The 25,746-nt window shown below is 42.6% G+C and overlaps 1 protein-coding gene across 5 annotated transcripts in view; it reads right to left on the bottom strand.

Annotated features, from left to right (window-relative positions):
* Positions 1–25,746, bottom strand: part of CREBBP (CREB binding protein) — a 90,725-nt gene that overhangs the window by 10,867 nt on the left and 54,112 nt on the right. For 2 of the 5 annotated variants that reach the window (XM_069870023.1, XM_069870027.1), the window contains 16 exons: positions 25,262–25,408; positions 24,684–24,801; positions 21,925–22,117; positions 21,737–21,790; positions 20,384–20,508; positions 19,620–19,808; positions 18,529–18,948; positions 17,723–17,902; positions 17,307–17,493; positions 12,177–12,295; positions 11,813–12,052; positions 11,268–11,356; positions 5,861–5,941; positions 5,083–5,139; positions 3,725–3,802; positions 3,168–3,235 (listed from right to left, as the gene is read on the bottom strand). In XM_069870023.1, the coding sequence (XP_069726124.1) occupies positions 3,168–3,235; positions 3,725–3,802; positions 5,083–5,139; positions 5,861–5,941; positions 11,268–11,356; positions 11,813–12,052; positions 12,177–12,295; positions 17,307–17,493; positions 17,723–17,902; positions 18,529–18,948; positions 19,620–19,808; positions 20,384–20,508; positions 21,737–21,790; positions 21,925–22,117; positions 24,684–24,801; positions 25,262–25,408 (2,345 nt within the window). The remainder of the gene's footprint in view (positions 1–3,167; positions 3,236–3,724; positions 3,803–5,082; positions 5,140–5,860; positions 5,942–11,267; positions 11,357–11,812; positions 12,053–12,176; positions 12,296–17,306; positions 17,494–17,722; positions 17,903–18,528; positions 18,949–19,619; positions 19,809–20,383; positions 20,509–21,736; positions 21,791–21,924; positions 22,118–24,683; positions 24,802–25,261; positions 25,409–25,746) is intronic. The other 3 variants (XM_069870024.1, XM_069870026.1, XM_069870028.1) reach the window with 3 other exon arrangements.

The following is a 25,746-nucleotide window of genomic DNA, read 5'->3' as shown; positions in this document are numbered from 1 at the left end:
ATAGTGAAGAAATCACTGTTAAGTTCAGGGTGTTACCGTGATTGTAAGGTCTTTCAGCTTGCTTCTCTCTAGGCTTTCTTCCCTTAGTTTTACCTCTACATGAAAATGTCATGGTTTTATTTATGCAGCCAAAATTAAAACACATCCCTTTCTTTACCCAAGCCGTAAGTGTTCAGACCCCATTGTGGAAGCTAAAACCACTATAGTGGGAAAATGACTCCGTAAGTGCACTAACAAAGAAGGCTTTACATAGTATTTTTAAATCTGCAGGCTTATTTTATGAGCGCTGCAAATGTTTTCTCCTAACAAAACCACTATCTGGCTGTCTGACAGGGATTACATCACTTTATAGATCTGGCGCAACGCCACACCTTTTCAGGCAAAGCAAAGCAAAGCAACAGAAATGAAAAGCCTTTTGACTTCAATGGCGATTTCATTGCTTTTTCTTTTCTTTGCAAGAGAGCTTTTAGATTGCGCAATTACAGCGATCTGCATGTAAAGCTTCAATAGTTCTTGCACACTGATAGAGGTCTGGAAAAGTTCAAGCCCACGGATTGCCCAGAACCCTGCTTTACATCGACAATTCACTTTTGTGGGGGTCACGGGTTTAGTAGGACTGCAGGATGTGATGCTTTTCAAATAAACCCATGACAAATGACAGAAATAAAGACGAAGATTTTGGTTTACATGAAGAAAACGGAAGTAGCACGCTGCTCTGACTGGAAGATTTATAACTATTTCTCTCGTGCTACTGTATTTATTTTACCACTAATATTTCTACTTCATTTTTTATGGCCAATCTGCTGTCTTTTCAAAAGGGACGGCGCAATCCACAGATGTTTGCTTTGCTAAAATCCATTTAATTTTCAGCTCTCCATTGCTTCATTTTTCAGTTGTTCCTTGGGTGCTGACACAAGGCTGTTGGCTCTTCCCAGTAACAGAGATCACACACAGAACATGGTGGCAAAATATCTAAGCCAAAAATTTTATTTTAGGCTCCCATAGAGGGGACAAAAGCCACACACACTCAGAAGATGATCTCACTTCTGCGGGATTTATATACTTAACATAACATTTTACCATCACTTTATAGAAGTTGCCAGCAATCTTTTTTTGTCTGAGTTTGTCCCTTTGTCCAGTGAGATCCTGTGGTTGTGACCAGCACAACGCTGTCTACGCATCATTTACCTGGGAGCCAATAATTCAATTTAAAGGCAGGTTAAACTAAAAGTAAGGAGTGTCCTTGCCTAATTCCAATGTGCTGGTCTTTCCTAGTATTTCCCAGCTCGATATATTAGATGAGGCTTTCCATATAAAATAGAAAGGGGTTGATTTTAAAGGAAATAAAAAGAGTTTTAAAGAAAATTCACAAATATTTTCTGAAGAAATTATTTAGTTTTGTTGATATCTCCAAAGACAAATAGAGAAACAGAAAGAGCTCCTTTTCAGCTAAGGGCTTGGTACGTTTTCAGAAAGCTATTTCAGCCAACTCTACTGTTTTATTGTGTTTTCATTCAATCATCTTTCCAATGCTAAGCAACCAAAGGGTATCTGCTTCCTTCCTTACATTGCAAAGCATTAAGACTTGGAAAACAAACAAAAAAAGACCAGATAAGAAGATAAAAGATATACACAGCATTAAGGCTACATGTAAGGAAAGGATCTAAAAGCCACGTATATTAGAACGTACAAATTTTTAGAAAGCAGCTGGCTGTTGGCCCTTGGACATCTCTAACGTACGTACGTCCAGTAACAGCTCAGGTCTGAACGGAAACTGCAGAGCCAACTGGAAAAAAGGCATCCAGATTGGTCACAACACAGAAAGCTTTCAGGCTACTCGAGTGCAGCAGCTTTGCTATAGTGGCAATGCCAGATATTTGTCACTGGATGAGTAATCGACAGATAGGAAGAAAGTCAGACTTCTGGTTTACTGTGACTTTTCGCCAGGAAACTACTTCAGGAGACTTATTTGTCAGGATGTTGTTTGTCTGCAAATGTCCCTGCACCAGCTACCGGGTAAGTAACATCTGGAGACTTTCTTAGTAAGAAAACTACTTCAAGAGTTCAGAATTTCACAGCATAATCCAGCTGTACTCCTGTTTAGAGGTGATATTTAGCATGCTTTACACAAATTACTTGTGACATGGGTAAGATAACAGACTAGTCGACCTGCCAGATTTTGGCACCTGCATTAGCGTCTGTTTCAACAAGGTTCTGACAATGGTTGCTTCCCAGAAAATGTACAATTGGTTGCAATTCATGGAACCATGGAATAGTTTGGGTTGGAAGGGACCTTAAAGCCCATCCAGTTCAAATCTCCTGCTGTGGGCAGAGACACCTCCCACTGGACCAGAGGCTTTCAAGCCCCATCCAACCTGGCCTTGAACACCTCCAGGGATGGGGCAGCCACAGCTTCCCTGGGCAACCTGTTCCAGGGCCTCACCACTCTCATGGTGAAGAAACTCCTGCTTATAGCTACTCTAAATCTGTTCCTCTACGGCTTATACCCATTGCCCCTCGTCCTATCACCACAAGTCTTTGTAAACAGTCCCTCCTCAGCTTTGTTGTAGCCCCTTCAGGTTCTGGAAGGCCGCTTTAAGGTGTCCTCAGAGCCTTCTCTTTCTCCAGGCTGAGCAACCCCAACTATCCCTGTATGGGAGGTGCTCCAGTCCTCTGATCATCTTTGATCCAGCAGACAGTTCTTAACCCACCATCCGCTCTACAAGCAAGACAAGCCCCTCAAACACATCAGTGTCACAGCACACCTGAAACACAACACAACTGGCTATGTCAGGGGCACAGAGGTGACAGTAATTTACTACAGTTTCACATCTGTACACAGCTAAGAAAGCACATGCAGTGTTGTGTTTCGCCTGTTCCATTTCCCTCTCTTATAGGTTTTTTTTAATTTTTGAATCTTAGAAAAACAAGGACATAGAGGCCAAACACCTCGAGCAGCACTGAGACTGATCACTGACACATAGAGAGCACATCTTTAAAATGCTGATTACAATTCTGACAGCTAAAAAAGCTCTGGGTTACTCTACTCCCCATTCGGCAAGTGCCTCTGTACTGTCTATCATGGTCACAGAAAGTCTCCATCAAAGTGCTGTTACAGGCTGCAGAGAAAATAACGTTAAAGATAAAATCAGAAATATTGAACTCACTTTTAGCACTGAATTTGTTTTCTTTGCGTGTTCTACCAGTTTTCTTCAGACAATTATCACAGACAAACCTATTGAGAAAAAAAAATTGCCAAAAGCTCAGCATAAACACATTATAGGCCTCCTTAAGCTCAGTGTTTGAACCCCATGTTAAATGTCAGAGCACAATGTTTTTCTCTGAATTTGAACAGATTGTGTATCTCCATTTTTAAGGCCTTAAAGCCTTTATGAGTTGGTTTAGTTCTGCCAAGCAGTCACACCTGCATGTGTTCTGCAGTACAAACTGACATCCACCCAGCTTCCATTGTTCAGTAGTTAGAAAAGAACCACAGAAATCTGCATATACAAACAAGTTGGTTTCATGCACATTTTCATCAGAATAGACTGAAATGAGACCCCAACCACCAAAAAACGTACTTTATTCAGAAAGCGTTTGTCCTTTTGTACTCAGTTCTTAAAAGGCAGCGACTGCACATTAAAGAGCAAAGGCAGAAAGTCTTAATTATATAAACTACATCGGTCTTATATTACAAGGGGTAAAAACCAAACAAGTGTCTTACCCTGAAGGCCAAATAATATCATAATGTAACACACAAATCTGGTGCATCTTCCGACCACACTCTTTGCAGTCAACAAACCTGAAAGAAAACACAGCAGCCAATCACTTGTCTTGTCAGGCAAGTGATTTTCCAGGGTTCAACATGAAAGGAGGATTTTCCAACCCTCTGCTAAGAACTTAAGCAACTTCAGCAGACCCAATTTGTGCGTCACTTAAAAACAAAGACTCACTGGAATAGCTTCAGATCTACATTGATCAATTTGACATGCAAATAACATACATATATATATGAAAAAAACCCTGTAAAATATACTAGTTTCAAATGTGAAATGGGCTTTCAAGCATAACATTTTCCTAGTTGTTTTTATCCTTTCCTAAGCACAGTTCTGAGTTTTCCCAGTTTCAAAGAATTCAGCTCAGCATTACCTCCACAGATTTAATTTTCATTTGTTGCAACAACCACAAGCTGAGTAAATGGTTGCTTAACTTACTGTAAATGTAAGAACAAGTCATTTGTGAATCACTGTGCCAAGGACACATGTACTAGCTTGTCTTCACCTGCATGGGTCTGTTCTAGTGTTTGGGTTTTTTTTTTGGTCAAAATAAGATGTCAAAATTCTTTTCTTGGATGCGAAAACTGTGAGAAGTTTTCCCAGTCAGGCCTGTGATGCTGGTTTTGAAGGCAAATGCACTGGGGTGGTTCTCAGTCCACCTTTAAAGGTCTGGGGGAGCAGTTCTGCTAAGCACTCAAAAAGGTGAGAGAAGGAATCAAAACGTATTGTGGATCAAATTGCCAGAGAACAACAGCACAGCAAGATCAACACTTGTTTAAGTGAGTTAAGGACACCAGGGAAAGCAGCACAGCACTACTGAAGAAACATTCAGCTTGGCTTTCACCGAACTTCTGGAGGGTGATAAATGGAAGGAAGAAGGATGGCTCTTTCAGTGGGCGAAGCACTTGGGGGAAGAGAAAAACATGTTTTAGGAGTCCAGCTAAACCAAGAAGACAATGCAGAACTCCCCGCCCAGGGAGTCGTGGCTCGCTGTGAAAGGCTCGTGGTGACAGGGCTGCTCTCCGCCCTTTGTGCACCGCCCGGTAGAACACACCTTAGGAACTGCCCAAGCAAACAGAACTACGAACTGCCGTTAAAACAGGCTCACATTTTCCTCTTGGATATCAACTTGGAAAGCAAGTTTGTACCTTGTGCTACAAACTCCAGAGAAAGATTCTGTGGCCTGTTGGGGCAGAGATGGGGGAAACAGGAAGACGTCTTTATTTACTGCCTAATTTCTGAGGTGCTGGCTAAAGGACAAGCGAAAGTGAGATTAACTTAATGAAAACAGCAGTCTGGTACTTACGGCTCGGGATCTAGTGTATCATTTTTCTTCTTTTCAAACTGATCCTTGGAGATGGTTCTAGAGACAAAGAGTTAACATGAAAACTCAGTAGTACCTTTACAGCAGTCTGAGACAATATCATGCTTTTCTCAATTGCAGTAAGCAAACAATCTCAAGACTGAAGAAAGCTTATCAGGATTTATGTTCTATTCAGAGAAAGCATTCGGTTAATTTTAATTTAAGCTAAAGAAAATACTTTTCCCATTGCATTTTCTATGTAAAGTAAAGCAAAACAAGAGATATGCAAGCATACACAGAGATTCAAAATGATGAAGAGTAAGGGAAGGTGTCGTCAGTAAAGGGGGCACCTTCCAAACCAGCCTGTGTTCCTCAAAGCCTACAGCATCTTATTTTTCTCATCAGGTTAAAGATAAGCTGTTGGTTTCATAAACAAAAGCTGTAGTACAAAAGGTGAGGCATCAGGATTTCATTTGGAAAGGTAATGGGTTAGCGACGTTTACCGACACAGCTTCCATTCCCTCTCCAACAGTGTTCTCCTATGCTGCCCACCCCCCTGCAGCTGGTCTACGGGCAGTTCCAGGACTGCAGCTGAACACGAAGGACAGTGCTGGGCAAAGTAACAGACCCAACACAGTTACAACTGTTGATCGTCTGTGACTGTAAACATCTCCCGTAAGGAAGAATGCAGGCATTTCCCCACCAACACCACCCTAGGCACCAGTTTTTACTATCACCCCTCCTGTTTAACTAGGCATGCAGAAGGAAGGAAGCGACTTACGTTTGAGGCTGGGAAGGGTCATCACCCAGGGTGACATTCTCCCCCTGAATTTCAGTGAAACACTTCTCACAGAAGTGATACCTGTCAGCAAGAAGGCCATATTTGGGTGAACTGGTCCAGCACAACACACAGCCACCCACGCACGGAGCCACCAACCAGAGCAGGGCAGATCACCACGACGAAAGGGGGGGCGTTGTTGGTTGATAGATGGGTCAGTGTGGACAATGAGGAGGAACAGAGGGGAGGGGAGGGCAGGATTAGAGAACAGGGGAGGGAACAAACAGCACAGACGTAAGAGGTAAGACGCAAACACCAAGACAACACAGAGCAGAAAGCCAAGGCAAAGCACAGATTAGCATTCGGTCTCATTTTATACATTACTAACAAGTCACTGGGCGTCAAAGTCCGAATTTGGGGAGGATTAATGAGGTAGCTACCAAGCGCTACGTTTATATAGACTTCAGATTGAAGAATTTGGATTTGATTTGCATTACTTGGGAAGAAACGCTCTTTGATTCCAGGCTTGCGACTGTTTGAGTTGCCTTAGGGTCAAACCCCAGCCTGTCAGAGAGCTTTAAGAACACATTTATTGCAGATTGAAGTAATTAGAAAATATGCTGAAAGCATTTACTGATTGCCAGCAAAAGAAGTAACAGCAGAAACACTTGGTATCAAAAAAAATCCATGCAAATATTAAATGGAAAAGTTATTTGATTGTAAGATTAAATGTGACCAATTGCTCAGCTAACATTATTTAATAGAAATGAAACCAAATCCATACTCTAGACAAACATTTAACAGAAATGCAATCATGGGTCAGAGTTTCCAGCCATTTGTCTATTTTCAGTACAATATATGTATATATATGAACAACATTCCATATTGTACATACATACAATATATTTATCAGGTACATAAAGACAGGGAATTAAGCTTTACAAATTGAATGCAAGGCCCGGCGAAATTTTTGGTAACCAGACCAAGAGCCAATCCAAGTTATACTCAGCAAAACCGATCCTGCGGTTCTACAACCCAAGCTGAGTAAATTGGAACGCAAGTCTAAGAAAATACAATCTGCATTTGAAAATAAACATGAAATTCAAGTTACACACATGCTAGGGTGGGTTTTTGGTGGCTTTTTTTATTTGTTTGAGATGAACTGGAACCAAAGGTGTCAGGGTCGTGAAAAAAAAATAAAAGAACAAGAGGCTAAATGTTTGGAAAGGATATGGATTCACACAGGAACAAAGGTAACAGAGAGAGGCCACAGCTGTAAATTGCAGGAAGGCCGCAAAGGATCATCAAAATAAAGGAGCTTTATGGAGGATCAGGAGTGAGAGGGTATAAGCAGCAATGGCAGCACAGTACAATGCGGGTTTAGTACTCAAACACTAAAACCATAGGGACGGTGAGTACAGAGGGCATCGAACGAGACTCAGCGTCACAATGAACCAACAACTGAAGGGATGGAGACTGATAAACATGGCAACTTGCCCCTCAAATATGTACTGGTACACTTAAAACAACTGGAATGTAGGTGATGGATAACCAAGGCTGTGCACTCATGGAGACCACAAATGCCGCTCACAAGCACTTATTGAGCCGTATGGATCAGAATTCCCCCTGGAACACACTGGCCATCACGTCACCACTCCATGTTTTCTCAATGCTTGTGAAAGGCAGAGCGGGAGCAGGCCCTTTGGTGCATCGGGGAAAGCCGTTCTGCAGAGCGATCTGTGTCCTCTCCGGCTGCAGCCAGGCCCGTGTTACCATAGCAGAATTTACAAGAGCCTGAAAACTTCTGCAAGCCCCGCCAGCTGGCTTGGGCTCCAAGAGCCTCGCTCCTAGCCAAGAACCACTCGAATGCATCAGCAGACTGAACACTCCCCTCTATGCCGGGACTGCTACAAGGAGGAAAAGGGTGTGGTTTATTCCAGCTAACGCAGCCCACGCCGACACAGCCACCTCAACATCTACTTCCACAGCTGCCACGGGAGCTGAAACACCCCGCTGCCAGCCCACTGCAAGGTAAACCGCAAGTGACTTCTCTGCTTCTGAGGCAGCTCAACCAGGATTGAAAACGCCACTCGCTCAAGCAAAATCAGAGCTTTTGGAGCTGATAACACAACGAGCAGGGCCAGGAGGAACAAATGTATTCCATTAATTTTTGGTCACTGAGAATGATAATTATATTACAGTTATTACAGAGCAATAATGCAAGAGAATTTCAGGAGCAGACATTGATGTTGCACATCTCATTTACACCAACTCCACTGCCCCTCTCCCCAGACTCCTAAGATGATAAAGCATCATCTAGTGATTTCTTCCAAAAGACCAAACATAACAGGCTCAGAATTTTATATCCTTTTACACATTGTCCATGTCCATTTTTTTCTATTACATGCTGCTTTAAATTCTTCTTTAATTAACTCCCCCCAGTAATTATTTTCCTTACTAGCAAGGTTGCTCATTGCAAGAGTCAGACTGGGCAGGACTGAAACACAGGAGGAGCCAAACACAGGAGTGTGCACAGGCAGGAAAACCCATGGTCAAGGCTCCTATTAATACTTTGCTACATATAAATAATCCCACAAAAGGTTAATTCTGATCCATTTCCAGAATAATTTATGGGCTTTCAAAGCACTCAAAAAACCGAGCACCAGGGCTGCCTAAGATATTGAATTTAATTTACACAGCAGAAATATAACAAGCTCCACCAGCACAGATATTTCACCTTTATTCCGCCACGGCTGCAGGAAGCTTTGCCTTGCAGGGCTGGGCCCGTCGGTTCGGCAGCGTGTTAGGTACGTGCTCCAGCACCTCACGGATCCAAAGGGAAGCACAGATCTCACACGCTGCAGAACCGAAGCCTAATGCTAGTAAGAGTCAAGCCTTAATCAATGGAATTAACATGAGGAAATAAAGATTGAAATACAGTGACAATGAATCATCTGAAGAGCATGAACATTTGTCCAGAACATAACCAAGGGGAAACAATAGTTGTAGCTTACGAATATGGACCCTCGGAAATGGAGACTTGCTTGGAATTCACTGACTGAATGCGACTACAAATACTCAACAAAATCCATGGAAAGCGCACACTGTTCTAGTTGTAACAGTGTCAGGAAATCCAAAGGATGTAGTTATTGCAACACACCAACAATGAAAAGCTTTTCAAATGCAGACTGTGCAGGTGACCAATTCCCGTTTAGTAAAGAGTAACGTTACGGTGCAACACCAGAGTCCAGAGAATGCTCAATCTCTGCATTAACAGCTGAATTTCCAACTGTCATTAACTGCAGTCAAAGGAAATTCTAAATTAGCGATTAGATGCCAGCAACTGATAGGAAATACCCATAGGTTTTCTCAACTGAATATTCACACGTGAAGTGTATTTTCTGAACATAAACTTCTTAACCTAAACTTCTGTTGTATTATGGAATCCGAACAGGCCTATACCAAATAATTAACTTTTAATCACTGAACTGTCATGCCAGTGTTTGTTTATTCAATAGTGCCTAAATATTCATAGCTGTAATTTAGCTGTGTGATACGCTGGACTTAAGTGAATCCAATTTTGTCCGTTCCATAAATCAAAGTAGTCAAGAACATTTCACAATTAAAGATTGGCTGGAGCCACAGAATTTGTTTTGCAATGATTTGCTACTTGTTAAAAAACCTTATGATGTGACAATCACTGTCAGAGGAAACTGTTCATTTGACGGTTTTAGAGCAATGCAGCTGATGAACGAGGGCTTTCTATGATCTGACAGTCCAAATGCACATTTCAAAATATGGTGGTTGATCTTCAGAAGTATTTTGTTAAGAAATCCAACCCAAACCCCCATTCATTGCTCGATTTAGTTGGCCTGAAATGAAAAACCTCACGCCCCATCCCCCAACTCAAACCCAAATCCCCAACCTTTTCTCAAGGCATCAGGCTGGACAGGATCTACACCTACTTCTGTCCTGCTGCTGCCTGTTGACACTTGGACAAACCACCTCCCTTTTAGGCTAAACTAATTGTGAATGGATGATCACATCTCTAATGGTCAGGAAAATTAAATACTGCATCACTGAGTCCAGGGGAACCCACTGCCCCATCAACCCTGTACTTCTTGCTAGCAACCAACACTGCCTTTCACCAAGTAATTAAAATCATTTAAACCTACAACTGAAAGAAAAACGACGTCTTCTTCAATGTTTCTGAAGCTGCTGTTCTTTCCAACTACAGTACTGGATGCATAACATGGAAAGTATTCGACATTCTACAACACAAAGTTGTTATTTAAGGGTTATTTTTTCCCACTCCCAGTACTGAGGTGCTATTCCTTTAACTGCATCTTAATTGCTTTATTTCTCTCCAGACTGACTTTTTTCAAAGTTCACAGTGGCTGTATAAAACCTTTTATGATAGCTCATGAATTTATATTCCTCCGAATCAATGCTCTCTGCCTCACAAAGGCCGCTGAAGACCTCACAGACAATGCAGGGGCCACGTTTTCATTGCTCACACCGTGCTGCTTCAGCTGAGCAGCGCACATCGCTCTCACACCAACTTACAGCACATTTGGGGACTCAGGGATCGCTTAATGCAAGCACCGACTCTCTGAATCATTTCCCTGACTTCAGTTCTGACGACAGTGCACTGCACACTTTGAAGCTGGCAAGACTTAGAGACTGCCAAGCCTCTGGAAAGCGATTCAGAACTTTGTTTGAAACAGGGAAAAGGAAGTTTGTGTCCTAGCCTAGCTATGTTCTGTAATTGTTTTGGAGTTGGGGAGAGGGTCTAAGAAACCAAAACCAAAGCCAAGTTTGCTTTGTTATTATAGCAATATTGATTTCCGTATTAAACAGAAAATTAATATAATAAAATAGTTGCTTAATAATCACACAATCACCAAATCCTAATATAAATTAAAAAAACAGTAGAAATGATTGTTTTCATAGCTTCTCTTGGAGTCTGGGTAGTTTTTAAAGCTATTTAAATAGAATTAACTACTAACTAGGAAGAGAGAAAATAAGTCTTGCGATCAATTGCTGTATCCTTTCCTTTGTAAATTCAGGCACTAATCTGGAAGCAAACCTACACATTTTCACAGTTCTCCCAGAACACTGTTTCTTGGCGTCCTTTCGCTGTCCTGCCCTTCTATCTCCAATGAGCCCTGCTACTCATTTTGTGGGAAACACCAACCACTCCACTTCCACTTCCCTGGTGCAAGCTATGTACAGTGTGGGGAAACTAAAAGGTCACTGCAAAAGGACAGCACGCAAAGTTATAACAATGTTTTTTTCCTGGCTTAGCTGACAAAGGGAAGAAAAAGCTAGTAACTCTCCTCTTTCTCCATATGTGCAGAGAGCTCAAAGGATCTCACTGAATAAGGAATAAAACAAGCCAGGGACTTACCTATTCTGGTAGCTGTAGTAGGCAGCATCACGAGGAATTGTACACAGCTGCTTGCCGTAGCAGCACAAGGTCTGCGGAGAGAACTCATACTGCAAAACAACAGTGAGAGGAGATTTACAATCTGATCTTAGGGTAATGATCAAGGCAAATCTGACACAGATATCACCATACATTATGTTTATCGAACTCTTCCAAGCTATTATAAATACATCTGCACAGCTTTCAATTTAACTGCAATTATTAATGATACAAGCTACACAGCTGATCCTCTTAACCACCTACTTTATTGCAATGGACTTGGGAAAAGCATGTTAATATTGCTTAGGACCAACGAAGGTGGGAGAAAATGCAACAATAACAATAGAATAGCAGCAAGAAGGATCCTATCTACCTTTTTTAGCTCATAACGTGCTTATAATAAAGCCAAACTTCTGGCAACCCCCAGTATTTTAATTTTTAAACAAGAGTATGCAAAACTAATACTGTATTTGATTAACCAAGCTAAGCTCTTTGAAAGAGCACGGCTTCACCACTAGAATACGTACCTTGCGCCCACAGCAGTAGCCGAGTGATTGCATAACAGGATCGATTTCCTGTTCAAACACCTCTGCCAGTTTAGTGCAAAACTTATAGACCCTGGAAGTCTTGCGATTGTAGAGCCAGGCATTGTTAAACATCAGCCAAACATCATCCACGTACTGCCAGGGCTCCTGGTACTGCCCAGTATCCAATTTACGCTTAATGGTTGAAAGATCCATGGGATTCTTCACGATGTCGAAGTAGTCCTTCAAACACATACAAAGTTCTTCAGTTTTATGATGTTAACGATGCCGTACAGAAAATACTAAATGTTTGTGTCAGCAAATAGGAAACACAAAAATATTTCACAGTTTTTTAATGCCAACTCACCGGAATCCCTAAAAGCTGGGGATCCACAGGCTGTCTGAAAGGGAGAGACTCTGGGTCCTGCCGGTACAAAGCTTCCAGTGTTGGCATGAGTGCCTGGCGCAGCTCCTCGGGTTTGAAAACTGTTGATGAAAGTCAGAAAGGTTAGAAGATTCTCTTCCAGGTTTCCTAATCTCTTGACTCCCCCCCAAAAAAATGAACTACATTAACACAGAACTCTTAAGAGGGATTTCCTGATCTGCATGGCTGATCAGAGGCAAGTCTCACAATTGAGAGGCCTTTATGTTTACTCAAATCACAGTAGGTGATATTCCCAGACTAAGGATAGAGGAACACCCGGTGCCCGTAACGATACATATTCTAGAGGATGAAGAAAACAACTTACCCAAACCCAAATAAATTAATTTGCTTAACCCTTCAGAGAAGAGCCAATTGTATTTTCCCCTCCCTCCTTTCTAACCTTGTTTGCCATTTCCTAGCCAAGATTCCTCAAGCACAAACCACTGCAACAGACAGGGCCAAAGAGCCAGCTCTTCAGAGTAACCAGATGTCTTGAGAGCTGGCACAGGAATGTTCTGGCCATAGTATACAAACAGTTGTGGTCTGATGGACTGTTAATTGATTTTGAAAGTGTTAATACTTCCAGATTTATATGCATCATTACCACCACTTGGCAACAGCGGCATGGCAACAGCCATGCTTCTTTCAACAGCGGGTGACAAGGACAAGAAAGGCAATGCATTTTCTGAAAAATAATGATAACTTTGAGAGCTCTCTGAACATCTCGGCAGCGTAATAAATTACATTTATTTCCTTAGGAACAGGGTCTTTAGATACAAAAGAATGCCTATTATTCAGACATAAAAGACAACTAAGGAAAACAGGATGGCATCTTGTATTTATCTACCTGACTGGAACGAGAACGATACCAATAAAAGGGAGTAATTAGCAGTTCTGTTGAAAGCACTTAAATCAACAGGGCTACAGTGACCCCTTCTATGCTGATCGTCGCTTTTGTCATTCAAACGGTATTTTGGTAAGATACAAATTGCTTTTCAGGACTTTTAGTTAAAAATCTATGATTTTTAAAAAGGTCTTTTCTTTTCCTTTTTCATTTGAGTAATATTTCTGAGAAGATGGGTTTTTTTCAACTGCTCTCACTGAAATTACACACAAAAATAAAGCAAACCAAGAAATTAAGTTGACCTTACTCAAAAAATTCCCGAAGCATTAAGCTCTAGGGTTTTTTAGCTGTTTGTAGATGCAGCCCCAGGAAATTGTTAGTCAGGATGAAAACAGCAATACTGTGTGGGTACCCTGCCTCTAACCAGAGAGAGAACTGCTGCTCCTGCACACAACAGACAAGATGCCACCCAAGTCACACAAACCACAGCAACGGAGGAAGCAAACTGATGGAGGGGCTTTGGCTGGGCTCCCCTTACAGACACCCCAGGATCAGCTGCTACGACTGAACTCCAACTCACCAGGTTAAAAGTGAGATGAGCCAAGGAGGCCTAAGTGTGTTGTTACAACATGAATGCAAGCCCATCACTGCAGCTGCTGCCACAATCTCAGTCCCGATAGAATGGCAGCTCTCCATATTTAGACACCATACATATAGGCTCTCTCCTATAAAAGGAACCCTAGCATCGACGCTCAAAGTTTTATACACAACACTAAATTACGTTATGGAATTCACAAGACCAGAAGGAAATATTAAACCCATTCATGAGAAAAAGTAGTCTCTGTCGCTTCTGGAATCATCTTGCTCTGGCTCAGGTAAACTGAATTATTTCACTTAATGAAATTTAAGTTCAAAAAACACCTTTTAATAATCTATCCTAGCCACCTTCTTAATATTGCTCTTAGATTTCTCCCTGTACTGACCCCTATAACAAAATACCACAAAGCCAGGGTATCTTTCAGAATAACCTTAATTTAAACCCAAACTACAGAGAGTCAGCACAACATTTGCCAAGTTCCTTAAAACTCAATTATCTTTGCTGATAAAGCTCACAACCTACTTGCAGTTCGAAAAAAATTAAAATCAAAATCCAGTTAATATTTTAATTTATGACTTCACCTAAAAGCATAAAGAAAAGATGCCCTCATCTTCAGCAGGAAGAATGCTGCTCTGCCTCTAAGGAACAGGAATAGTAAGAAAACATTCGATCACTGGCTCTTCCCATGCACAGATTTTACAGGGAAGTTTCTGTTCACCCCTCTCCCCCTCTTCCACAACTAAATGCTCTCAGTTCCCCTGGAAGAAATTTGTAAGGAGCTGACATCTAGTTATCCCATTTTGTCCTGGATGCGTGGGCAGTAAAAAGAAAAAGGGATCTTTGCCTGAATCACAATGATGTATGTACTAGCTGCCAGAGAAGAGCATAACGCTACCTTTTCTACCTTTTTAATTTCTTTCAAACCGAGGAGATCCTGCTCAGGACTGCTAAGGAGAAAATTTGTAAAGGAAGATGACGACATCTTCCAACCAATAAGGACCACACACCTGAACACTGCCTCCCAAACCAAGACCTGGCAGGTCTCACATCATTATATCTGATAAAGAAGGGAAGAAATCAGTAGAACTAATCTTGAAGGTCAAACTAAGGCGGCCAGCTGCAACGAGAACAGGAAACAGGAGCCACCCAAACAAGTATTACGCCGTTTCTATTGAGAAGACTGCAAGGGAAGACGCGAGGAACCAAAACCCGTCCTAGCTAGCTTACATTAGACTCACAGAGAAAAAAGCTGAGCCAAACCAAACCCTGAATTTGGAAAAGCTTGGTTGCCCCCATTTTCAAGGGCAAAACCTTGCAGAGGAACAAATCCGTGCTGAAGGGGGGGTCTGCAATTCTCAAAAAAAGCTTGACTGCAACAATCTGGGTGCGTGTGCACTGAGCAGAGCGGTACCTCAGCGGCATTCCCTCGGCCTGCTCTCCAGCCCACACAGCACTCCCCATTGCTTCACTCATGTTATGGTCTAGTTCCAGGGTGAGCACAGTCAGGCTGAGGGCATGTGGTACACGTGGATAGCTGGCACAAGCAGATGACATCCCAGCTCCACAATGTAAGTCACTCCAGATTAATCTTTTCAAACACGAAAGTGTCAGGCTCCAACTTGGTAAGTTACCTTAACAGCACACACACTGTGACACCTCCCGGAGCAAGCTTTCCCCTCAGGAGCTGAGCAGGTACCTGCATCCCTGGTTACTGGAGAGTGCACCTCAGGAATCCAGCCACACGGGAAGACAGGAGTTTCCCGTACTTTTCTGATCCATGAAAAACTGCAGATAGGTCTCATAAGTAGTTTTAAAAAAATCACATAACCAGTAATAACACTTCACAGTATTTGCTCTCCAATATCTCTTGGTTTATTTAGCATTTGAATACAAATGCTCTACTGAAGTTGGACGAATATCCCCATTCAAGCTGTGTATGCCCTTGTATCTGCTCACCCGCACACGTACGTGAGCACACAGTTACTCAGAGACAGCACTTGCAAGATAAAATTGTGTTCCGAAATGAGGTTGGGAGTAGCTGGCAACCCAGACTGGATCAGCAGAGCAGGAGCACAGCTCTTCCACAGACTCATGCTGCAAAAATCCTCCTCTTTCAACTGCTCGCCTTGATTTACTTGCAAGCACATTCGTAACAAGCAGCAATGATTCTTTCCACTGGGAATGCAACTGGTGGGGTTTTTTTGTTTGCTTTGGTGATATTTTTGTTTGAAATAGGTTCTGCCAGTTCCTCCTGCTGCGTGCTCATCTGGCTGGCCCACTGTGCTGCCAACTGAAAATACAATTGACAGGAAAAGGTGTTTCACAGTGTTTTGCTATAAAAAGATTATGGTTGGTAATTAAACGCAACCCAATCCATATACAAGAGATCAAGATTCAAGCTGCACAGACTAAGACCTTATGACAACTCTATCACATTCTGGAGAGCACACACCCATGATGCTCTCCTCACGTGGTTATGTGCACTTCCCTTGGCAAGGGAAGAAGAACAAAGTAATGAAACACATCATCACTTTCCCCTTCCTGACGTTTGCAGCACAGTGTCAAAACCGAAAACCTCACCGCAGCAAGCATCATCTCAAGAACAGGATGATAAGAGACAGAGCCCTCTAAACAGCTAAGGGTTTTGAGTCCAAGATGCAGGCTACCACAAAAGCCTGTGCTACAAATGGAGCCAACTCTTCTTGCCTGTTTTCCTTAAGAACCTTGTCTGTTTATTTCTTACTAACCCAAGGGCTGCAATTGTTTCTGTAAGTCTGTTCAATATCTATAGTGCCATTAAGTTTCCCTTTAGACTTGATTGTTGTGGCTGCTCCATCCCTGGAGGTGTTCAAGGCCAGGCTGGATGGGGCTTGGAGCCCCTGATCCAGTGGGAGGTGTCCCTGCCCATGGCAGGGAGGTTGGAACTAGATGGGCTTTAGGGTCCCTTCCAACCTAAACTACTCTATAGTTCTTTGATTCTATACAGCGCACAGACACAACCACACCTAGATCTACACCAACACCATAGATTAATTTAAAGGACATTGAGTTTTTTGAGGAGAAAGCTTTCTGGTGAACACCACACTGGAAGCTATGCAGGACTTTGAAGTTTAAGACAATTGCAGTAGAGCAACCCCAGAGGAACATTGGTTCAGGTGGAGTTTACAGACCCAATTCTCAGAGCAGTGATGGCTGAAACGTCGCATGAAGACAGTGTGTGAGTCTCTAACGGAAAAACAAAGCCATGGATAGTCTCGGTTACAGAGAGCACTCTGTTTACGCTCAGCCCCTTGGAAAGAGCGCTGGCCAGGATGCGCAGGCAGAGAGCTATGTATGTAATTCCCCCAGTGATCGCTGCCTTATTGCCTCAGTCCTGGGCAGAAACTGGACGCTGAGAGTTGACTACTAAGATCAAGACCACCATGACATGGCTGTTCTCAGCTGTGATTCATATAATGGTAACGGAATGCTCCTTTCAAAAATAAATCACACAAAGGCATGGATCTCCTAGAGCTCCACGTGCTGGAAAATGTGTGCAAAACAAGACGTCCCAGCAGGAACAGAGACTGACAAAACCAAATGCCAGTAAACTAAAATACATAAGAAAAACTCAGTGTTCTCACACACATACTTTTTTTGCGGGGCTGAGATGGCGATGTGGATTGTGAAGTGGTTCCATTAGTACCGCTCTCCTCTTCCTCTTTAGTTTCTACTTTTACTTCAGGCTTCTTTTCCTCTATTTCCATTGGCTCCTGTTTCAGTTCTGTCCCATCTGTTTCTTCTTTTACTTGTGAAGATCCCTGTAAATCCTCCTCCACCTTAAGAAAGGACGCAACGAGATGCACCATTACACCCACGACCCAAACCAGAACCATCAAAATATCAGTTTGAGATTGTCAAAGCACTCTCCGTCCATGGCTTTCCTCAGGACAGTTAATTTCCAGTAACTACCCTCCTCTCGCCCCTTAGCTCACCAATTCAGACACATCATTAAGTGCTTTTATAGCTATCACTGCTTTCAGTTAAGCTGTATAGAATCTCATTTACCTCAGTCTTAGCTTCCACTTGTGTCTCACTAGTCTCTGGCTCAGTTTCTTCAGTTTTAACTTCTGATTTGATTTCTAGCATTGGTGCATCTGGTCCTAGTTGCTGGGAATTCGTATCAGCACTAGCAACTGAGGCAGGGGTGGGGACCCTGTTATCAATACTAGCTGCTGCCTGGGATAGCTGTTGTAAAAACAGTACAAAAGAAAGACACTGCATAGATAGAAATACTTTCCTTTACTAAAAATGCACAGCACAAAAAAGACATGAGATGATATTCCAAAACAGTGCAGAACATGGATACGGGAGCTCACTGTAGCCAAGTTTCGCTATAAGACATTTAATAACTCTGCTTTACAGAGAAGGCAAGAAGAACTCTGCCACAAAAAGGCTTCTTACAGAGAAAATGCCTGCCCATTAAGCCACTGTACATCCCTTGACGTGCATTCATCCTGACTAAAGCTTAACAAAAAAAAATTATGCAAATTTCATGATCAAAAAGACCAACTGTGATTAAGGCCAAATACAATATTAGGCCTGTTACACCTCTGCATGCTGCTGCCATTTTTACTTTGAGCAGTTCGAAGGCATTCGATACACTCCTCTCTTTCAAACAATGCTGAGAACATCCAAAACACACACACAAACACACATATTTTCACATATCTATAGAATGAACCCTTTAGTCTAAAGCAGAAGCTACTATTGACAACTATGGGCTCTACACATTCACAACATGGTGCTACACACAGGGAGAACTCTTCATGGAATGTCACTACAGCAGGAAAATGCAACGGGCCAGTACTTACTGGAGTGCCGGGTGGCTGTGCCTGCACAGATGTTGGCTGCTGCTGGGATGGCTGGGGAGTTGGCACAGACTGGGGCTGAACTGGGGTCTGAGGCTGCGGGGTGACTTGAGCCTGTGCCGCAGTCTGCCCTGTCGGCGTGCTTTGTGCCTGGGTTGCGTTTGGAACGGAACCCGGTGTCGGGGTTGGTGTTTGCCCTGACGATGAGACCGGTGTCGATGGCTGAGTGGGTGCTGCTGGCTGAGGAGTAGTCATTCCAGTTGGCGTTGGGTGCTGGATGGGTGGCATCCCAGCTGCAGTGGACACGGGAGGCGTCGTCTGATGGAGGGGCGGCTGGGTCACTGGCGGACACGGCAACTGCCCACTCTGTGGGCCCAGCATGCTCATGGAGTTGGGCAGAGCAGCACTGGGAACCTGCCCCTGCTAGAGACAGAGATTCTTTTACAAATGTGTGACTCTCAAAACTCCAGCAATCACACCTGTACTTTAAATAGCAGCACTGAAATCTTCTCTGTCCTTTGAGGATGAGGCTGGGCTAAAGAATTTTAGAGGTCCCAACCAACCTAAATTACTTGGGCTCTCCAAATTGAAAAACAAGCCTCTCCCTGTGCAAAGGCAAATACTTTGCATGAGAAGCACAACTGCTGCTTCACTGACTACTGCTGTAAGATAAAAAACACCCAGTTTTCTCTTCAGAAGCAGAGAGATTAAAACAGACTTAAAAGATCTTCCTCAGCCACTTTATAGTAATGCTTGATTATAAATTAGTTACTAATGTCCACACAAAGACAAAAGCACGTGCTTGTAAACATCCCATAAACTACTTCCTGATATTTCCCCTAAAAACCTCATCTGCATGTATTATTTTAGAGGTTAATTCGGGAATTACAGGTCATTGCCCCCAGTTAACATACACAGACAGGTTACAGAAGAGCTTATGAAGAAAGCAGAAGTAACCCAGGATGCCCCAAAGTCACAGTGAATGCAATAAACAATGGATATTGAAATACAAATAAGAAAACATACATAAATTAAATAACTTTGAACAAAATATTTAACTGTAGATACTTCAAGCATTAGAAAGTACATCTTACCTGTGCCACCCCAGCCTGGGCTGTCGATTGAGCCATGCCTACATTGTTCACATTCATAGTCCCACTGGATGCTGGAAACTGATTCTGTGGCAGGAACTGGTTCTGCGTGGGAGCCTGACCCATCATGTTGTTGGCATGAGCTCCCATCATGTTCTGCGGCTGTGGCATTCGGGAAGGAGACATCGCCATCTAAAAATTAACACCCCAATTAAAGATGTTACCCCTCAGTACTACACAGCAAGACAACAGAAAATACCCTCAATATAATCAACCAAGAGACAGGATCAGAAATAAAAGGGAAAAACAACTTCAGTAAAGCAAATAGAAGCAGGAATAAGTATATAACCTTAGCATTTGCCCCACAGCATTCACAAGGAAGTTATTTTTAAACACAGAATATGCAAAACCCAACAGTGTTAAAGCTCCAGTTTGTTCTCTGAGCTAACAGAAATAATCCAGAGAAACTGAAAATATTTGTGTTTCTAAAGAATAAAAACGTGTTTCCATGGAGGAACAAAGAAGGTATCTATACTGCAAAGACATTTTCTGAAAGAACTATGCTCTTTCACACCATTTTTTTTAAAAGACATATAAATACTGAAAACAAACACCTCAATAAAAGCCCAATAGACTTGCTACGTTTCCATGAAGTGATCCTACAATTTGTAGTACTGCTCTATGACACGGCCTTCTTGGAGCAGCATTAACGCTGCTAAATGCAAACAATGGATTTTGAGAATAACTGGGTAACAAGAAGTACGAACCGCAGGAACAGCGCCCATGTTGTTCATCTGTACAGGATGGTTCATTGGAGAAGCTGCACGAGGTCCCATGGGCGCTTGTGGCATCTGTACATTCCCTATGGACATGGGGTTAAACTGATTCATTCCTGCAAATGCACCCCCAAAACAGCTCATTAGAAACAAGTCATCAGGATTTGCATATGTATACTCTACTACAACATACTAACTTTTAACATGACCACAGTTTGACTGCCCTGTACTTCATCTTTTTCGTCAAGTTTGTTCTAATTGCTTGGCTAAAGAGACATATCAGGATGTGACAAGTATTCAGAATACCAGTGAGGGTGAAATGTTAACTTCTGGTGGCTAAAAATAAAATTATGCAAAAGGTGGAGAGTGTGGATGGTGTGCAAAGACAGGATGCTGTGGGTAAATAATACCTTGGGACGGTTTCTTAAACCCAGGCATTTGCTTTGAGACAGCACTGTCTTATTCACTGAAATGGCTGAATAAATACAATATACACACAGGCTGTATATATGAAAGCAACTCAGCCTCAAATTAGGACAAAAGCTAGCAGCATCCTGAAAGAGGCTCTGTGCTTTTTATCCAAACCATCTAACCCCTCCAAAATCTAAAACTTAGTCTAACCGGAATCAAGGATTTACAAATCATTATAGAGCTACTCTAGCTATCAACTTTTCCTCCTATTGAAATGAATTTTCCAAGGCTGTAACATCTGAAGGACATTTCAACACAAGTTTCAACTTGCTGCTAACTCTGAACCAAGGAATAAAAGAACCAGGGACACCTTTTTGGAGGAACGTGAAGCACCCAAAAGTCACAGGTTTGTATTTTTCAGAAAACGGCTGCCCATGAGCCCACAGCAGCCTACATCAGGGCTGGCAGCCATCAATGCTACAAACAAGCCATGAGGCTTTTCTAGATGCACTGTGCATCAGAAACCAAGAGAAGATATCATTAGCTACACAGATTCTAGGATGAATGTGCCAAGTTTCCAGCTACAGGTGTATTTTTGGCTAATTAACTGAGGAAAACATGCCAACACCTTCTTCCCCCGCTGCCGCTAGTGTTTTAAATGAGATTATCCACACTATTCTTGCTTGCACTCTCCTCTTGCTGAAAGGACTGAATTAATTTCCAATTGTTAGCAAAGTACTGGGTGCACATTGTCAGTTCTCACAACAAGACTACATCGAGATCGTTGTTGCCCTGCGACAAGAACTAAGAATGATGCTGAAAAAAGGGAGACCCAGCAGTTCCCCTGACTCCAAGAGAAAAACAGAAGACCAGCTTTTCCCCCTAACAATGACTTTGAACCCACAAATCGCAAAAAGAGGAAGGCATAGATACCTTGAGAAACCTGCATACGACTTATAGGCACGGTTGGCATGGACATAGGCCCATCTGCAACACAACAGAAGAAGGGTTAGCAAAGAACAATTCAAAATACAAATGCAAGACTGGCATGAGAGGTGAAGGCCAGGAAGCGTGCAGAGCTGCAGCCGAGAGGCAGAAGCACCTCGGGCAGCTGTACTCACTGGGCGGCCGCACGGGCTGTGCCTGACCCATGGCAGCAGCCACCTGTGGGATCCCGGGGGGCTGGGGTCCCGGCGTCTGTAAGGCTGGTTGGTTCCCCAGCATCCCTTGTTTGTGCAGGCGAGACCGCCGTTTCTCCTCCAGCTCCTTCTGTATCTTATAGATTTTCTCCGCTAATAAATGATAGTATTCATCCTAAAAGAGAAAAAAAAACCAGATATACTCAGCATCAAGTGTAAGAAAGCAGCACAAGAACTCATGAAGGCTACCAGAACACCGTCACCTGGTATGGGGTTTTAGGTATACATCTGCCTATGTGAGAAGGAAATATCTCTTTTCAGAATTCTGTTGAGCTGAGACAGTCCCATCACTGCTTTAATGCAGAAAAGGAAAAACAAAGCTTCCAGAAAATACACGAGACTTCACTTCATGGCTGTCCTTCACATCTACTCTGAGTAGATTAGCAGACAAAGGAGAAGACTGCAGGTTCTCTGGTGCTTCGATAAAAAGCAGGAAGCTGTGATTTAGTTTGCAAGTGTTACTGATTTTTAAATGTTATGCTCATAATAAACATTTCCACTAAACCACAGATAAACTAAAAATCTGTTACCAGCAACCTGGTTTTGCTGAATAAACTTCAGGAGATTGATATTAAGGACAGATCAATTTTTAAACACAAAAAGGAAGCGCTCTTTTTCTCAAGAGTCTGCCCAGGGACAATCATTGCAGGGAATAAACCAAACCAGACCCTGGAGGAATGGGGCATATGAGTGCAAAATAGTCCACAGGCACAGACAACCGAACACTACCTCAGTACAGGATGAAAAATCCACTTTACTCAATCCACACTGACAACAGATCAGAGACGACAGTCACAGTGCACAGCAAGGCAGACACATTTTGCCTGTCAGTAATTTCTGGACACGCATGAGATTATGCACCACGTAAAGGCAAAACCCCCCACAAACCCTCAAGACTACATTTCTTTTGTGGGGTCACCAGTGCTCTTAAAACCCGTGTGCCACGAGTGAGTGGTGCTTGTCCCACTATCATTTTATCTTCACCCAATTTTCATCAAAACTAGGATTTATTACAGTAGGATTAGGTTCATTTCAGAAAACTAATGAGATGGGTATTCCTCACCAGCCTGGTTCAAGTCCAGTGTTGCAGCATAAAGCTTTGGTTTTAGGTCACTTCCCTCCAAATGTCTAAAAAAATCCATCAGTGCAGACACTTTGTGCTATTTTAAACCTACTACAACCCTTTCTCTTCTCCTCCTCCAGACACTTCACTTTTCATTTCCTACTTGTAAATTTAATATCGAGTTACTTTCACATTGCAAAGATTCCTGAATATGGACGTGTTCACAAGGAGCACAGGCTACTAAACCCAAGTCAAACTATTTATAATGACACCTCATACTGATCAGTTCTTCAAAGTAGAACGGATGCTGCTCAGAAAGAAGGATGCAATGCCATACAGCATCATTAATACATTCTGAATTACTCCATTCTTCCAAGTTTGCTGCTGGCAGTCAAATACATTAGATGAACTTCCACAAAAGAGACTTCTGGTAAGGAGGCCCTGACAGCTGTTTTAAGGGGTGAAGAGAAGATAGTTCTGGGTATTTGTCTGGCACAGAGGTCAGAAGACATTTAATTTATAACCAGAAGCTACCATGTTCATTCTTACTGAGAGGGTGTTTCGATGCCTATGGATGTCTAGGACATCCTTGTTCCCTCTAGAGCTGCCAGGGTGATTGAGGGGGTCACACAAGGTTGTTCTTCCTTGCTGAACAATCTCTTGGTGGCCACAAGAATATGACATTGTCACTGACCACTGCAAACACAGCAGCAGCATTACAAGCAGTGCCTCTCGGAAATATGACTTGCATTCCACCCTCAGCTCTGCTGGGAGACGGCCTGAGAGGGGCAGGTTGAGTGTCACCATCTTACTGGATGATTATCACCTGAAATATCACTAACTACTCTCTTTAGACCTTCTATCAAGAAGGGACCCTGACATTCTAATCAGGCAGTGTCTTTGCCTGACAAAAACTTTCAGAGAGTGGTTGCTTTATGACAGAATTACCAAAGTGTCATCGCGAAGGAATATCCTCAGTGTGTCAGACACCAGAGGTTTGCCCCTCTGAGTAACAGAGATTTGAACTGACATCTCTTTGCAGGCAGAGTGAAAATCATGAACAAGAACAGGAATCCTGTTGTTTCCCATAGACAAGGATCAATGTGGGCAAACTGATGACTTATTATATTGAGACACAGAACAGCTGTGTCTCACCTAAACCACTCTTGGTGCTGCTGAGCAGAGGAGAAACAATTCCGACTGTGTAGGTAAAAGGTAAGCACTAGAACAGAACTGAGTCCTATAGAAAACCTCCAGAGGTGAAGAGGCATTAAGAAAGTTTTAAAGCTACTATTTACACGCACTTCCAGAAAGGAGGAAGTTAGCAAGGGAAACATTGAGGACTCCAAGCTGTGCTCCTGTCTTCATGCACCTCCTTTTAGGAGGAATGCAAACAGGGCCGGGACCATGTTGTCTAGTTTTCACGGAGCTGATGGGATTGAATTAGCTTGGAGTGATGTTAATCAGATGGCTTGGGACTATACAAACACTGTCAAAGCATGGCCTTCCTCATCAAGAGAGCAGTGAAATGATTCTCTGTGGTTTCCATTATGCTTATGAGATCTTTGTTACCACTGTTGTAGAATGTCTACCGAGTAGCTGGGCTGAAGCAACATACCCTGCTATTAGCAGATTCATACATATCTCCTTCCACCTTCCTGGCATAAGCCACCAGGTTCTCCATGCGGCGATCCTTCAGTGCTGCCGGATCAGGAGTGGGGAAGATGGCTTGGACACTATAACAGCAGAGAAAGAGTGAAAGAAAGATTCTTCAGAGGAAAGAACCCCAATTAATATAGCTTTACGGTATTTACCCTGGACACCTCCTTACACAAATATGTACGCACGTATCAATTTTTTTTTAAAAAAAAAATCAATATCATACTATTTCCTACAAGATTAAATAAATTCAATGATGAAAAACATGAGGTTTAACAGCCTACAGTATCAATACTTGTCCACTGCACCAGAACAAACTAACTGGCAATATAAACCAATTTTCACTCCCACTCCTTAATGAGCATGAAGAACAAGCTGAGGAGGAGGGTTAAAGGTAATGGCCCATCCTCCATGGCCCAGCATCAGAGAGCCACTACTAGTAACTTGCTGAACAACTTTATGCTTAATGGTAGAACTGCTGTATTGGAATCCTTTAAAAACATTCAGAGAAAAGAGGCAGCTTTGGTGAATACTTACAGTTTGTGCACTAAATGATTGCGCAGGTCCTGAGTGACATGTTCATGCCATGCTTTCCTTACCCCGGTACTGGAAGGAGGTGCAGCCGTTGGCATTGAGCTGAGGTTTCCGACATTGCCAGAATTTGCACCGTCATTCATTAGGGGGCTAAAACAAAAAGCGACTGCTACAGTACAAGGACACAGAGTTTTGTTGTATGTTTGTTGCTTGATGCTTAAAGTAATTTTTGGATAACGGCTTTCATCGCTTCCAGCTACTGCATCAAGCATTCTCTAAGTGAAATTCTGATAACAACAAACTGCAACGCTTAAAGCAGCAAAGCTCAGGAGTTCCCATCCAGGATATGAACAATGAGGAATCACAACTTCTGAGGTTGGGAATTCATTTAAAACTATTAAATATAGCGGGACAAAGCAGTAGACACAGAAATGAAATGGGACAGAAGAGCGCAGCTATAGGTGCGACTGATCACTTCCATGCCAATA

Source organism: Phaenicophaeus curvirostris, chromosome 16 (assembly GCF_032191515.1).
Source record: "Phaenicophaeus curvirostris isolate KB17595 chromosome 16, BPBGC_Pcur_1.0, whole genome shotgun sequence".
NCBI classification, from domain to species: domain Eukaryota; kingdom Metazoa; phylum Chordata; class Aves; order Cuculiformes; family Cuculidae; genus Phaenicophaeus; species Phaenicophaeus curvirostris.
This window is presented reverse-complemented; position numbering and strand designations above follow the sequence as displayed.